General features: G+C 59.2%; 1 protein-coding gene across 1 annotated transcript; it reads right to left on the bottom strand.

The window, feature by feature from the left end:
• Positions 1-682: 682 nt before the first annotated feature.
• On the bottom strand, positions 683-13,983 carry RFLNA (refilin A). The gene is made up of 3 exons (XM_060119285.1): positions 13,738-13,983; positions 2,412-2,521; positions 683-1,024 (listed from the first exon to the last, which is right to left on the bottom strand). Exons 1-3 carry the CDS (start codon positions 13,942-13,944, stop codon positions 691-693), a joined length of 651 nt encoding a protein of 216 aa, XP_059975268.1. The 5' UTR covers positions 13,945-13,983; the 3' UTR covers positions 683-690.
• Positions 13,984-16,121: the final 2,138 nt, after the last annotated feature.

Genomic DNA, 16,121 nt, shown 5'->3' on the forward strand with positions numbered 1-16,121 from the left:
CGCAAGGGCTCTGACGGTCCAGAGTCCTGGTCCTGAAGGTGTCAGGACAGAGGTTAGCAGGAGGCCCTGCGGGTGAGGCTCCGGACACAGAGCTCAAAGGCCTCGCTGCAGACGGGCTATGCCCTCCATCCTCCGCACTGGGGCACGGGCACTGGGAAAGCGCGGGCGGGGCTCCTCCAGGCCGCTCCCCACACAACCCACAACCAGCCCTGGCAGCGTTTCCGGCTTTCGCCCAGCCTCCCGGCTCACCGTCCACCAGAGGTTGCTGGGCTATGGCTCTGGGCGTCCAGCTGCACATATCTGAAAGGCCTGCTCTGGAAACAGCCCTCTCCAGGGGCGGTGGGTGTCTGGATGGCACCCCTCTTCCCTCCCACGTGGCCTGGGAGCCGGGGTTGGTGGGGGGGGGGGGGGCCCGGCCAAGGCTGGGACGGACGCCTCTGTCCTGCCGGCGTTCGGGGTGTCCCCCGCTTCAAGGGCAGCCAGGGACACACACCTTCTTCTCTCCCAGGCCGTCGGGGCGGGCACCGCCTACCCACCTGCCCCCGCCCCGGGCTCCTCGGGAAAGCCAGGCCCACGCTGCCTCACCAGGTAGGTGCTGAGAAAGCGGATGCGGCGCGGGCAAGACACAGTCCGGGGTCCCTCCCGATCGTGGAGCCCGTGCTCCGGCCGCCGCGGGGGCCGGGCTGCCGGTCAGAGCGGCGCGGGGCCCAGCAGGCCGGGCCCGGGACGCGGGCACAGCTGCAGCTGCACGCTGGCCGTGAACCAGCGGCGGGGCCGGCCCAGGCTGAGGTGCAGGGTGGTGCGGAAGGAGCTGCGGGCGCGCTTGGGGAAGATGATGGTGGTGCTCCGGAAGCGCAGGGCGCGCGGCCGCGGCTCCAGGGTCAGCTGGCTGCGGTAGCTGCGCCAAGTGCAGTTAGGCGCGGCCACGATCGTCTCGCTGTAGGCCGTGACCGTAGGCACCGGCGCGTAGAAGACCTTGTCCCGGAAGTGCTTCTCCGAGGCGTACTTGACCTCAGAATTGCAGCTGCGGGGGAGGGCGGGAGCACGGGGGTGAGCCCCGGATGGGGCAGCCAGGTCACTGTCCCGCGTGGTCGGGGGGCAGTGCGAACACAGAACGGCCTGGGCTCTTCCGAAATGCCCAGGTCAGAAGGGCAAGGAAGGGCTGAGGGACCCAGCTGGCTTGGAGGAAACTCGAGAGACGGGACAGTTAAATGCCGCACGTGACTCTGGCTGGATCCTGAACTGGGATAAAAATAGGCCATAAAAGGACATTTGGGGACAGTGGGCGGAACTGGACCAGGCAGTGGTCGTGTTTCAGCTTTAGCTGGCCCGATTTTGGCAAGTGCACTGTCATTATGTGAGAGGATGTCCCTGTACTTAGGAAGGACACCAGCCGGGGTTACTTAGAGGTTCAAGGTCACGGTGTCACTAACATCCTCTCAAACGGGTCAGAAGAAAGCTTCGTTTATGTAGAACAAGACAGTGAGCAGATATTCAAACCAATGGGGCCAAGTGGAAAGAGCCAATGAATCTGTCTAACGGGGGTTCCCTGTACTCTTCCTGCAACTTTCCTTAAGTTTGAAATGTTATCAAACTAAGTTTCCCCCCAAGTAGCCGCAGCACCTCCAGGTGAGTGACCCTCCTTAGGAGTGACCAGCTGGCCAGTGCCCCCAGCTCTGTTCCCAGATCATCACACGGGAAGGAAGAGCTCCGGGGAGGGGTGTGGGGACTTCACCTGTCTCCCTCCCCGCTGCACCCCACAGGTGACCCGCATGGGAAGAGAAGCAGGGCTCCCAAGAGCCCAGGCAGCTCGCATCCACCCTGGCTGGGGCCTCTGTGATAAAAACTAAAAAGGAGCGCTCTTTGGGAAGAAAAACCTTCAAAGGGGACCTGGGACCCTATCCAGAGGGGAAGCGGGAGGAGGTAGTGGGTCCCACACCCCTGGGCAGGCTGGGGTGACATGGACAAATCCATCCTGAGCGTCCCAGGGATACGTGGGTGAGACCCACGGACCCTAGACTCCACCTTCTGGAAGCCCGATCCCCAGAAGCCCTCCAAGGAGGGCAGCTGGCTGGGGGAAAGCTCCTGGTGGGGTGGCCTTAACTCAGAAGTGCAGGTGCCACCTGAGACGTCCTACACGTGGGAGGGCACCTAATACACATTCAGGGCAATGGCTCCCCGGGGGATAAAGGGGCAAATTCAAAATAAAACCCAGCCAGGTTGGGGGTGAAGGTCAGCGTGGACATGGTCGCATGTGGGCCCGGGACGGACTGGAGAGGTGGCAGGGAAGGCCACCTGGGGACAGAGTCTCTTCAAATCACAGCCATGCCCCCTCGGGGAGCAGCATGCGGAGGGGCTGCCGCGCCCCGGCCTGGCCACCCCGCCCCACCCAGCCCAGCCGCCCCACTCACCGGATCTCGGGCGTGGGTTCTGGGTTCACCTCAATGCTCTCCCCAAAAAACACAGGCAGCATCCGGGGCCTCATCTCGCGCGCCGGGGTGCTCGGGGGGAGGGGGAGGGGCTGCGGGGAGAGCCAGGGACACAGGGTCACGTGAGCAGCCCTTTGGCACTGCAACCTAAGCTCTCCGCCGCGCACAAGGGTTGCCCCACACCACTCCAGTCCTGGTTTTCCGGAAGCCTGCTCTGCGGGGTCCATTAGGGTCCATCGGGAAGCCCACCCCAGCGTCCCTCTGTGGAATCCAAGCGCTCTGATGCCCACCCAGCCACCGGCCTGCCCCTCAGTTCCTGGGCATCTCAATAAGGGGATGTGGTAACGGCCTCTTTCTACAACGCCCAGCCCACCCGAGCTCCAGGCGCCAGGCTCAGAGCCCTGTAGAACTGGGACCCCTCTCAGGGAGCCCCTGAGCCTAAGCCTCGCAAGCTGCGCCCCTGGGTGACACGGCAGGTCAGAGCTCTGCGAGGGACTGAAAACCGTGCTCATCGAGGGAAGAGTTCCCGGCCCTTCTTGGTGCGTGGCTGTGGGCCCCTCATTCAACGCCTTCACAGGGCTTTCCTTGTCCTCACCTGGACGAGGAGAGATCACAGCAGCTATGCTTTTTGAGCGCTAACCGCACCAGTCGTGGCTCTGAGCACTCCATGTTTCCATACATTCGATCATGGGAGGGAGTTGTTACTAGCATCCCCATTTTATAGACGCTGAAACTGAGGCCCAGGGTGGCTAAGTAACTTGCCTGAGGCCACACAGCTAGGCAGAGGCCGAGCTGGGGTTGGAACCCTGGCGGTCTGGCTCCAGAGTCTGCGCCCTCACCCATGTCCCCCGGCCGCCTCTCAGGCCCACGGGACGGGTGCTGCAGCCCCAAGACCTGTCCAGTCACCTCCTGCTCAGAGCAAGCTTGCCCTCACACACAGGATCAGGGCGCTTCCCACACAGGCCTCTGCCCACACATACCTTTCACTCGCCTTGGCCACGGCCCAGGCTGCCTCTGTGCCTTGCCTTATGCTGTTCCCTGTACTAGGAACGTCCTTCCCTTTCCTTCTCACTTGGTCCGTCCAGGGTGACAACTTAGGCATCAGCGCCCGTGTCTTCCCCCAACATCCTCTGAGGGGCTCCTGGAGCTCCCACCTGCTGGTCTCCATCGCTGCGACCCCTTTGGGTGTCGCCCCCAGACCACGAGCTCCTTAAGATTCAGGACCTGATGACCTCTCTGGCCCCAGCGCCTGGCACCTCGCAGACCCCATGCTGTCCAAAGGCAGGACCTCACACGTGCAAAGCAGCGCCCTGCCCCCCTTCCACCTCTCCCCACCCCCGTCCTGTGAGCCCTTGGGCCAGGCCCACACCTGTCTTCAAATCCGCTATCAGCCTATGGACATGGTCCCCGCAGCCCCCTCCTCAGCCCCCTCACAGCGTCCCCAGAACAGGGGCCGAGGAAGGACCACAGGAAGAAAAGATCTAAGACTTGGAGAAAGAGGGGGTTCTCCCTAGGCCCCCAGCAGCTGTCATCAAGCTGTCCTATCTCTCCCTTGCTGGGCATAGCAGGTGGAATAATGGCCCCCAAAATGTGCACGTCCTAATCCCCAGAACCTGGGAATGCGTGACCTTACAGGGCACAAGGGACTTTGCACATGTGGTTAAGGATCTTGAGATGGGGAGGCTGTCCTGGAGTATCCAGCGGGCCCCCAATGTCTTCTCAAGGGGTCCTTATAAGTGAAAGAGGGAGGCAGGGGGGTCAGAGTCAGAAAGAAATGGAGGACATTATGCTGCTGCCTTAAGGATGGACGGGGCCAGGAGCCAAGGACTGTGGACGGCCTCTAGAAGGTGGGAAAGGTGAGAATTCTCCCCTAGAGCACCCAGAGGATGCCTTGCCAAAATCCTTGCTTTTAGCCCGTGAAAGCTGTTTTAGATTTCTAACCTTTGGAACTGTAAGCTATTTAATCTGTGTTGTTTTAACCCACTATGCGCGGGGTCATTTGTTAGGGCAGCGACAGGAAGCTACAACACCATGTGACCCAGAGAACAACTCCCCTCTCGGGGCTGCAGCCTGCTGGTCCCCAAAGCGGGGCAACAGGAGCACCCGCCTCCCAGGCCGCAGTCAGGACAATGCTTCAAAGTGTGTGAATGTGTTGGATAGTGCCCGGCACGGAGCAAGCGCCACACAAAAGTCTTGTATAAAAGTCTCAGAATACAAGCCTACGGAGAAAAGGCTTGTATTCTGAGTGCTTTTCACAAAGGCTCGAGGGGTGGTGCCTGGTTGGGGGGGTCCTCTCAGGAGAGAGAGGTACAATCCACACCCTTTCTAACCTTGAGACAACCCTGCTCCTACCTTTCAGAAGCAAGTATACATCATTCAGGAGCTTTAAGTTTAAAAATAAAATAGTGATGGGAATTCCCAGGCGGTCCAGTGGTTAGGACTCCATACTTTCACTGCCATGGTCCGAGTTCAATCCCTGTTTGGGGAACTAAGATCCTACAAGCTGCGCGGTGTGGCCAAAAATTAAAAAAAAAAAAAAAGTTAAAAAAATAAAACAGTGACAAGATATAGGCATTTCTGGCATCCTCTGTGGCTCTGGCCTCAGCTGTAAAACTCCATGACTTGATGCTTATAAAAATCATACTCTCTCCCCGTAAGACTATCTGAAGCGTGAAGTATGGCGCTTTCCCAGATGTGTGCAGGGGTTTGCTGAGCACCTACTGTGCGCCAAACACCTATTGTGCGCCAGGCCCTGTGTGAGTCGGATGAGGCACAGTGCCTCCCAGGGCCCTTCTTGTGGACATCGAAGAGGAGAGAGGATGAGGCAGGCGTGTGAGGGGCTATGGACATGGGTGCTAAGGTTTTGGGAGGTGTCTCTAGGTGGAAGGACTGGAGCGGGGTGGGGGCAGCCTGCTACTGGTCTCCATCCCCCCACTGCACCCCCAAGAAAGAACCATTCCCAAGCTCATGGGCAGGGAGGACTTCCTTGGGAGGCAAAGCCTTCGGTGCAGAGCTGGGTACCACCATCCCTCTGGGGTCCCCCTGAGCCTCCTGGCGCGGCCCGAGTGCACATTTGGGGCTCCATTCTGGCCGGATCTCACTCCCCACACTGTCTGCCAGCAGAGGGGACAAGGCTGACTTCACAGACTAGGCCAGGAAGCTGGAGCTCTGGGCACCGTTTTCCAAAGGGCCCTGGTGGAAAAACAGCTAAAATCTGCCCCACCTGGGAACACGATACAAGAGAGAGAGAGGAAGCCTCTGAAAATCCAGACGCAGGCTGGCATCCAGGGGCCCCGGGGGTGACGGGACAGCTCAGGCAGTCGCTGCCGAGGCCTGAGGCCGCCCCCGCAGGGCTCCAGGGACCAGTGGCAGTTCCGGCCACCCCACAGCCGCTGGGCTCCGGAAGCTCAGAGCCGAGTCTTGCAGCTGCAGCGGTGTTTTAACATCAACATGGCAGCGCTGTGTGCGGAGCCCAGCCAGCCCCGGGAGCCGGCCAGGAAGGCACACTGCTGGCCCTACAAGGGCAGCCCTCCAGCCACGCTGGACTCACATTCCCATCGGAGCCGCCAGCGTGGGGGGCGGGCTGAGGACGGGGCTTGGGCTCCAGCGCCCAGGGGACCCCCTGCTGCTGCCGCTGTACCTGATGGCCTGGCCTGGGCCACCTGGAGCAAAGAAAGCTCCCAGGCGCCCTGTTCCCCTCCCCGCCCCCCAACCCTGGGGCAGCCACATCCCAGCTCGTTTCCCCAAAGGCCCTGGTGCTTGCTTCCCTCTGAAGAGGACCCGTCGAGAAAGCCACCTGTACCAGCCACCTGTTCACAGTACCTCAGTTTGCTCATCTGTACAATGAGGCTGATGCCCGGGCGCAAGCTGGCCGGTGTCCTCGGGTCCCCTCGCAGCCCTGGGCTGCAGGGGCAGCGGAACGCACGGGGGAGCTGAGAGCTGAAGGCCGGACCCCAGACTCCCAGACGCCACACACGCCCACCCTGGGATGGAGACACAGCTGGGCCAGCCTCCAGCCCCCAGCTCCTTCTAGGGACCGGCAAAACCCTGTTCTAGCCTGGGGAGGGGGCTGGTCTGGCTCCCTGGTCTCCTGGGCAGGCAGGGTGTGTGTGTAGGGACTAGGGAGTGCTTCTGAGAAAGTGGGACCCAGAGAACAGCGGGCTGCCCTCCGCCTACCATGCCCCCACGCCCCGCCTCACCCAGTGATTCATGCGCCTTCCCTGGAGCCGCCGGGTGAGGATACATACTCCACGCCTGGAAGTAAAAATACACCCTGGCGTCTGGAGAGCTCCCCCTTCCTGGCTGCGGTACAGGGCACGGCCCACAGGACGGCAGAGAAAGATAAGTCCTCCGTCCTGAGAGCTCCGTGCCGCGCGGTGACAGCCCAGCCCCACCGGGGGTCCGGGCCTGGCTGGCAGGGACAGGTAGGGATGGCGCTGCAGTGTGACGCACGGCGGTCCCCCACCTGCCACCGCACGGGACGTGGCTGAAGCCACATGTGACCCACAGAACCTTCCACTTAGGGAGTATCAAGCCCCCATCAGCGGAGGGTCAGTGTCAGGAGGAAGGGTCCGGGGAGACCCCACACAGACATGGGAGAGGGGGGTCCTCACCACAGCCACAGGGAACCTTTGTAAGGGCCGAAACAGCCTCTCTCAGGCCACTGACCTCACTGGTGGGGGATGGCTTCTACCGTGATTGGAATTAAACTGAGTATCTTCGGCGTGTTTTGGGATTTGAGACCCAAAGCTCCCATGCTGGGCTAAGGTGGACGCTGACCTGCACCCATGAGGAAAGTGATCCAAGGAGGGACATTTACGCCCCAAGAATTCTTATCATTTTTATGAAAGGCCTTGGGTATGGGTGGCAAATCCTGGGGTGAGGGGAGGGACTCCAAAAGGCACGTTGCACAACACGGCACAACAGAGGTGGTGAGTGGGCCAGGCTCGGGGAGCCCAGGAGACCCCAAACAGGGCAGGCGCAGGGTCTGGCACTCAGAGCAGTGAAACTGAGCAAACCCATACATCACAGGTCAGAGGCAGGGCTCAGGGACGGGCCCGCTCCCCAAGATGCCCTTGGGCGCCTGATGGACCCAAGCCAGCAGGATGCTGGTGGGTTGGTTTGTGGCCTCCACAAAGATATGTTCATGTCCTAATCCCCAGGACCTGTGAATGTGACCCTCTTTGGAAGCAGGGTCTTTGCACATGTGATCAAGTGAAGATGCGGTCCCACTGGACGGGGGCGGGCCCTAATTCAACACGGCTGGTGTCCTTATAAAAAGAGGGAACTTTGGACACGGGACACACAGAGGGAAGAAGGCCACGGGGGAACGGAGGGAGGGATGGAGGGGTGCATCTCCACGGTAAGGCGCGCCGAGGATGGCCGGCCACCACCAGAAGGTGGGACAGACACAAGGGATGGATTCTTCCCTAGAGCCTCCGGAGGGAATATGGCCCTGCTAACACCCGGATCTCAGACTTCAGGCCTCTTTGTACCACATCTGTTTCCCCCACCCCACAGCAGGGAGGCCAGGAGTCCCAAGGGCACAAAGGACAGGCCACGCCCACCCCAAGGAGAGTCCCCGTCAGCCCCCGCCTAGGGGCATTTTCCCAGGAAGGTGGCTCCTGTTCACTCCCTCGCCCCCAGAGCACCTGGCAGGGCATGGGCCTATTTGTCTTCTTTGCACACTAAAGCTACAGGTAGAACTTCTCGCTCAGATGAGCCTTTCACAGAGACGCAAGGCTGTCAGAGACGTTGCTGAATTTCCGCTGGAGGCCACTTCATCCAGGATTAAGCGGACGGGGGCTGAAAGGAGGCACCAGGGTTTCTGGCCCCTCATGGCCTTCCTTTCCGCCAACAGGCCCCTCCCTCCGTGGCCTGACACACCTGATTCTCTTGCACCTGAGCTTGCTCACAGGCACCTTCGCTGGTCAGGGACACACCGTGAGCCTGCAAGGGGGCCATGGGGGCTGACCCCTGTCTCCTCAGTCCATCTGTCCATTCACCGGTCCATCCATTTTTCTCTTCATCCGTCCATCCACTTGCCTGTCCATCCATCCATCCATCCCTCCATCCATCCATCCATCCGTGTGTCCATCTACCCATCCATCTATTCATCCATCCGTGTGTCCATCCATGCATCCATTCATCCATCGGTCCATTTAACCATCCACCCATCCATCTGCCCATCCATCCATCCATCCATCTATCCATTTGTCCATCCATCTGTCCATGCACGCGCTCATCTGTCCATCCTTCCGTCTGTCCATCCATCCATCCATCCATCCGTGTGTCCGTCCATCCGTGCTTCCGTCCTTCCTAACGCTGGGTGCTGACGCCCTAAATTCCTAACTCGCTTCCCTCTCTGCCCTCAGCCTTGGTTTCACCATCACAGACCAGAAACAGGGAAATGAGAAAATCCAGGTGTCCTGGGCTGGGGGCAGGGGTGGTGACAGCCAAGATCCTAAGAGTTGGCAGTGACAAAGATTTCCAAGAGCTGGGCAGCCCCGGGAAATTTTCGAGGATGGGCAAAGACAACCCACTCCCCACCCCCAATTCTACCCGGATCCGGCCCCAAGGGCTTCCCTCGGAATCTGGGCCCGGGGAACCAGCACCTCATCCTTAGGGAAATTCCCCGGTGTGCCACTCGGACATACACTCGATGTGTAATCAAAGCCCAGGAGGTCAGATGGGGGTGATGGGGCAACGCATGACGGGGCCCAGGCCACTGGCTTCTAGAGAACCCATATCCACAGCTGAGGGGGTAACAGCTCAGATTGTCACCTCCGGTCACCACCCCACGGACGGCCGAGCCCCTCATGTGCCACAGGTGCGTGATCTGTCCTCACCTCACCCACCCCGGTGGTGGCTGTTCCCTCAAAGGTGCACCCAGAGAAGACGACTTGCGACCCCAAATGCCATCTGTGCTCTCCCTGAGGGTGGTAAGAGGGGATAGGGCTAGTTCCCTGAACCGGCCACGTTAACCTGGGGAGATGGGTATCTGCCACACACACTCACTCATCCTTCCTGGCAGCACGACCTCTCCCCACAGCTCCACCAGGCAGGACGGGGAGGGGGGCAGGAAGGACATAGAGTGTTCCCTCAATCTGGAGCCGGAGGTCCAGGCCCCGAGAGCTCAAAGGTGACACGGACAGCGGCTGTCCTGTTCACAGCTGTATCCCTCACCAGGCCTGGCTTAAATATTTGTGGGATGAATGCAGCTGACAGGCAAACCCTGGCTGGCCCGGCAGGCGGCCTTGGCTGTCCCGGTGTCCTGCAGGCGACCAGGGGCCCACTGCAGGGAGACAAGCCCTCCACAGAGCCTGTTCTGCACAGGCACTTCTCAGTCAAGTCTCTGATTTGGGTTTCTAATTTGGAGGGTCTGGGAGCTCATGAGGCCTTTTTAAAAAATAAAAATAAAACAGTCACAAGTACATTTTGGAAAGACCAAATGGAATTTTACTTTCTGGCCTCAGCTTAGCCCACAAGTCCCTGCGCTGCCCTCCACCAGCCTCACGGCTGCAACTCAACCAGGCCTCAGGACCTTTGCACTTGCCATCCCCTTGGACTGACGCACATTTCAGCCCTATGACCATAAAGGCCACTCTCTCATGTTTTCTGGTTTCCATTAAATGTCACTTCCCTGACCATCCAGTCTAAAGGAGCTCTACCTGAATCCAGCTCTTTGTCTTAAGGGCACTTAAAAATCCACCTGGTGTTTTATCACATGTTTAAGTTGGTGACTGTCTCTCCCACTAGAATGCCAGTTCCATGAGGGCAGGGACCTCGAACATCTTGTTCACCATTATGTCACCCACGGCCCAAAACAGCACATGGCATACAGTAGGTGCTCAATAAGTACTGGTGGGACGAATGACCGATTCCTAGATCTTCCTTTGGTTTGGGAATTCCCAGGAACGGTACCATCGTTGGTCCACAGAGTGGGCCAGAAAAAAACCTATGATCAAGTTAGGGTGGGGTTGAGGGATTCATTTATACCCAGCCTGCTCCCCAGTGCCTTTTACGTCTTGGGGGGCAATGTCGCAGCCAGCCAGTTACCCTACATCCACGGGGTACTGTCCAGAAGGTAAGTCCAGCTTATTAAAACAAAGTGGGGAGAAATGGAACCTCTTTCTAGAGGGTGAGCAAATTTAACCTGCACTTCCAGCATAATAAATACGGTGACAAGCTAGCGAGGACCTCAGTGGCCAGGGGGGTGGGGACAGGACTGCAGCTCATCCCCCTGGCTGGGGTGTGTGCCACCAGTGTTGACCAGGAAGGCAGTGCTGGAAACTGGGTGTCAGAACAAAGATGTCTACCCCAGGCTGAACCCCAGGCCCACATGGTCTGACAGGTGCCATTAAGGGGGTGCCAGAGCAAACGTGGCCCTGCTTGCAGCCAGCCATTTGAAACCATCAACTCCAAGACGCAGGAGAGGTTTCTGTCCCTTTGTGCAAGATCGGCAGCCAATATTTTGCCTACATTTGCGCCTGGAAAGCATGGTCAGTGAGTCGCCCGCAAGCAGGGTTTTGTTAAACACCAGATTAGCAACATTTAACAGGAGTTAACCTGTGGGGGGCGGGGGTGGGGGTGGAGGGGGCCTGTGTGACAATAACTTAGGTGCCCGGGGCCCTAGCTGCAGGCCCCAGGGCTGAGAAGAGGCTTCCCTGTGGCAACCATTTCCTCTCTTTTTATTAAAAGCAGCATTTCCAATGGGCTTCCCTGGTGGCGCAGTGGTTGAGAGTCCACCTGCCGACGCAGGGTACACGGGTTCGTGCCCCAGTCCGGGAAGATCCCACATGCCGCGGAGCGGCTGGGCCCGTGAGCCATGGCCGCTGAGCCTGCGTGTCCGGAGCCTGTGCTCCGTGACGGGAAAGGCCACAACAGTGAGAGGCCCGCGTACCAAAAAAAAAAAAAAAAAAAAAAAGCAGCATTTCCAAGTCCTGTAGGTTCAGAGGCATTTTGTTTTTTTAAAAACAAAACAAAACAACAACAACAAAACACAGGTAGTTAATTAGCTGCACAGTGAAAGGTAGGATAATGCAAGGTTCAAGGGTAGAGACTCCGGAGCCCAATTCCCTGGGTTCTAATCCAGCACCGCCACTTATCAGCTTAGGCAAGTCGCTAACCTCTGTGCCTCGGCTTCCCCCTCTGGGAAATGGGTGTAATAAGAGCACCTACATACTTCTTGGGACTACTGTGAAAATGAAATGAGTTGTCGTAAGTAAAGAGTTTAGGACAGCTCCTAGCACCTGGGAAGGCTATCTAAATGCAGATGTCATTACCTGTGTGGAAACAGCCCCAGGTCTTGCCTTCAAGCCAAATTAGAAAGATCAGAGAAGCTCAGTCCCATACCTGGCATCTAGTTAGCAAGGAGGGGGAAAAAATACAATCAACTAGGACAGCCAAGACAAGTAAGCCAGGCACACTGTTCTTATGGCTGCCCCTGGCTGGCCTGGCCGGCAGGAAAAGCATCCAAAAAACCTTCTATAAGGGGGATTCCGGGTCATCCAAAGAATAAAGAGGAAGGCTGTTTCCCTGTCCCTTTTCTCCAAGGCCCACTGTGTAGGACACCACAGGGATTTATTCCCAACGCAAGAGCCCAAATACCACCCCCTCCATTCAACTGTGCCAAGTCTGAGACACTCTTGCAGGAAAGCTGGTGCGTTCAGACAGTGGGATCAATTTCACTGCCAACAGCCTGGGTCACATCTATCAATCCCTGGACGTCCAGAACGCCTCTCCTACCCCCAGCCCCCAAAAGACAGACCAAAGTTCAAATTCAACGCATGATTTTGGTCTAAGCCAGCGGTTCCCAAACTTTGCTGCACATGAGGATAACCCGGGGAGGTTTTAAAAATCCTGATGTAGGGCTTCCCTGGTGGCGCAGTGGTTGAGAGTCCACCTGCCGATGCAGGGGACGCGGGTTCGTGCCCCGGTCCAGGAGGATCCCACATGCCGCGGAGCGGCTGGGCCCGTGAGCCATGGCCGCTGAGCCTGCGTGTCTGGAGCCTGTGCTCCGCAACGGGAGAGGCCGCAACAGTGAGAGGCCCGCGTACCGCAAAAAAAAAAAAAAAAAAAAAAATCCTGATGTCCAGGTCGCAGGCTCTACCAATCAAATGACACTGTCTGGAGGTATGAGGTGGGCATGGATATGCTTTAAAGATCTCCAAGAGAGGGATTTCCCTGGTGGTCCAGTGGTTAAGACTCCATGTTCCCAATGCAGGGGGCTGGGTTCGATCCCTGGTCGGGGAGCTAGATCCCAGATGCCGCAACTAAGAGTCCGCATGATGAAACTGAGACCTGATGCAGCCAAATCAATAAATACTTAAAAAAAAAAATCTCTGAGAGATTCCCGTGCCCACTCAAGTTTGGGACCCACTGGACCAAGGAGCAAGGGACACACCAGTGACATTCTCATCAATAGTCCTGGAGGCAGGGGAACCATTCCTTTCTGCTCCTGGGAGGATTTCCAACTCGGGGGAAGCATTTACTGCCCTGTGAGGTACCAGGTGGGCATTGCCGGGGCCCCAGGAAAGCGGCGCCGGGCTGGAGTCGTGCTAGGACACCCGGCAGAAACAATGTGAAGGCGTGCAGAGAGCCGCGAGAACAGGGAAACGCCACTGGGATTGTTAGCAGCCTCCGGATCTCAACTTGTCATTTCCTCAAGTCCAAAGGCGCCCGATCCCGCCTGCTTGGCTCCTGCCTGCTTGGCTCCCGCCTGCCGGGGAAGGGGTGCGGGGAGCCCAGTCTCAGCCCAGCCACCAAGCTGGGTGACCCCCGGAGCCCACCTGAAGGCCCCACTAAGTCCGGCAAGAGGTAAAACTCTCGCGTGTCCTGACCTGGGGTTCCAGCCTTCCCCAGGCACCGCCTCGGCTCCACGTCAGCAGCCCTCAACACCCCGGGAAGGAAGGGCTCCTGTCTGCGTTTGGTTAAAAAAAAAAAAAAAAAAAAAGTCTTTCACGTTGGCAGCACAGGGAGAACAGCAAACAGGGAACCTGGGGTTCCAGCTCCCCTAGCCTGAAGCCAACCTCTCGGAGAATTTCGGACAGTCCTCAACCCCTGCTCTTTTACTGCTGACAGTAAGACAGACGATCACTCCTTAGGCCCACAGCCAGAGAGAGGGCTGCAGGGGTCAGGCTGGACCGTCCCCACCTACGCGCCCTGATCCCCACCTGCGGAGCGTGGCTGTCACTAGGCCACCTTCTTGGCTGGGGGGATGGCGGGGGAAACCCAGTCCCGGCTCCTGAAGTACCCCATCCGGGGGGCTGGCTCTGTCCCCGGTTTCTGCGCGAAGCCGCGTGCTTACCGCTTTGGCCTCGCCGGGTCCGGGGGCCTCCGAGGAGGCGCCAGAGCCCCCCGCGCGGGCGTCGAGGATGCCAGGCACCAGGGAGTAGAAGGGCGGGCTGGGGCTGGGGCTGGGGGGCAGCCCGGAGTCGGGGCTGTCCAGCAAGCCCTCCCGGCTCTTCTCCTTGAGGCTCTCCTCCATGCCCTGCAGATGCAGGTGGCCCACCATGTCTGGGGGGCGCCGGGCGCGGGCCCCCGGCTCCTCGGGGGACTCCTCCACCGCGCTCCGGGGCCCGGGGCGGGCGGCGGCGGGGCGGGGGCTGCGCGCCGGGGACCTGCGGGCAGAGCCGAGAGACGGTGCGTCGGGCCCGGCGCCCACCCGCCCCCCACCGCCCGAGTCCCCGGTTCCCCGGCCGGCCCGGCCGCGCGCGCCGCGCCCAGGAGGGGCCGGCGGTCGGGCGCCCGGCTCCGTGCGCTCGGGGCGGCTGCCCCTCCGCGCTGCCACGCCGGGCCTGCCGCCCGCCCGCCGCCGCCGCTGGCCGCGCTCCAGCCACGCCGGGCCCGGCCTCCCCTTCGCGCTCCGCCGCCCGCCGCCCGGCCCAGCCCGAGGCGCACGCCGCCTCCGGGCCCTCTCCGCACCTTCCCGGCCGCGCCTCCTTTTCTAGGCGCCTCCTCCTCCCCGCGCCTCCTCCCGGCCCACCCCGCCCCCGGCCTCCTCCGCGGTGGGCAACCGCCCCGTCTGGCGCCTCCACCCCCCCAGCCCGCGCCCAGGGCGTCTGCACAGCCCGGCAATCCTGCGGAATAAACACCCCAGCGGCGGCACCAAGGGGTGACTCGTGGGGTCCCCAAGTCCTCCCAAGTAACAGTAGTAGGAGTAGTAATGTCTGAGGTGACCTTTCAAGGTTTCTGCAGCTCACTGAAGTCCGAATAAAAGAATCCTCAGAGACCTCTGTTTTAGAAGATCTGTAACTTACAAGGGAGCGGGCGGAAACCAGAGGCTTCAATGCTCCGCAAGCTTCAAGACCTGTTCCTTAGCTCCCCTCTTTCCAGCGGGCCGGTGCGCCCCTTTGTTGATGTTCTAAAACACGAACCCACAGTCCCGGGGTATTTGTGTCTCCATCATTTGGGTACCCAAGGCCAACATACTGGTCCTCTGGGGTGGAAAGCCTTGGGTGGAAATGGGGCTGGGGCAGGTGACAGGGAGATTAGAAACATTTCCTGAATCCTCCAGCATCTGGCTGTTTCCCCAATTTCTTCCAAGCAGGTTCTTGCTCGCTGACGGAGTCTCTCCCATCTTTCCCTTCTTTTCCTTCCTCGGAAGGGAGAAGTCACTTGCTTCCCTTTCTTCAGATGACTGACAAGGAGGCCCTTGTCAGTCCAGCTCCCGCCCACTCATCCACCCACACAGACACCACACACACACACACACCGCCCTGCCAGGTGATCCAGCCTTCCATTCTGAAAGCAGGGACTCCAGGGGTACCTAGAGGTTGCGCTGAAAAGAGCAGGAGTGTGAGAGAGGCTCCTCGTCTAGCCAAGGGAGCAGGGGAGGCAGGGAAGGTGTGAGAGTGTGGACAGATACACTAGTTCGGTTTCCCTTTGGTGTCTGCTCTTCAGACACCCCCAAACTGAGGGCACCAGGCTAAAGCACGGTCATTCCATCAGGACTGATCAAGCCGCCGCTGTGCCCCCAGCGCTGGGTCCACTTCAGAACGGCCCACGAGCAAGATAGCCTGGCCCCGGGGCGCCCAGTCAGATGAGGGGGGAAAACACACCGGGAAGCAAAGGCCGTGGGTTTCAAGGAGGGCGTTGACAAGGCACTGCCAGCAAGAATCATCAGAGGGACAGTTCATTGCTGGGGTGTTCATGAAAGCCCGCTCTGAGGAGGGGCCGTTTTAAGATGAGTCCTGAACAGCCGCGCGTGAGCTGGAGAAAGAGAACTAGCCTTCCAGGCGGGGGGGTGGGGGTGGGGGTGGGGGGGGTGGACAACAGGGACAAAGGTGCTCTCAGTATTGAGAATGAGTTGCATTCCAGGAAGGGACAGAAAGGTTGGGGGGCCTCCTAAGAGTGCTGGGGTGGGGCACAGAAGGACATGTTATCAGGTGAATTTGCAGCCCATTTCCATATCAACCAGGAAGACCATGGGAAGTCTGCTGCCCAAACAGAATAAGCCAGAGCTTTGAATATCTGGAGCATTCTGGAGGAAAAAAACAAAACAAAACACAACACAGAACAGCTGACTCCGTTTGCTTCAGTTCTTAGGCAAGCATTCAATTCTTCAATTCTTCCTCAGCCTTGGGCTCCGTGACCAGAAATACGTGGGTGACTTATCTCACAGGACAAGAGCGGGGGCTGTGATTTGCAGAACAGATGCACACTAAGATGCAGTTCCTTCCCAAATGCTCA

This window comes from Mesoplodon densirostris, chromosome 15 (genome assembly GCF_025265405.1).
Source record: "Mesoplodon densirostris isolate mMesDen1 chromosome 15, mMesDen1 primary haplotype, whole genome shotgun sequence".
NCBI classification, from domain to species: Eukaryota; Metazoa; Chordata; class Mammalia; order Artiodactyla; family Ziphiidae; genus Mesoplodon; species Mesoplodon densirostris.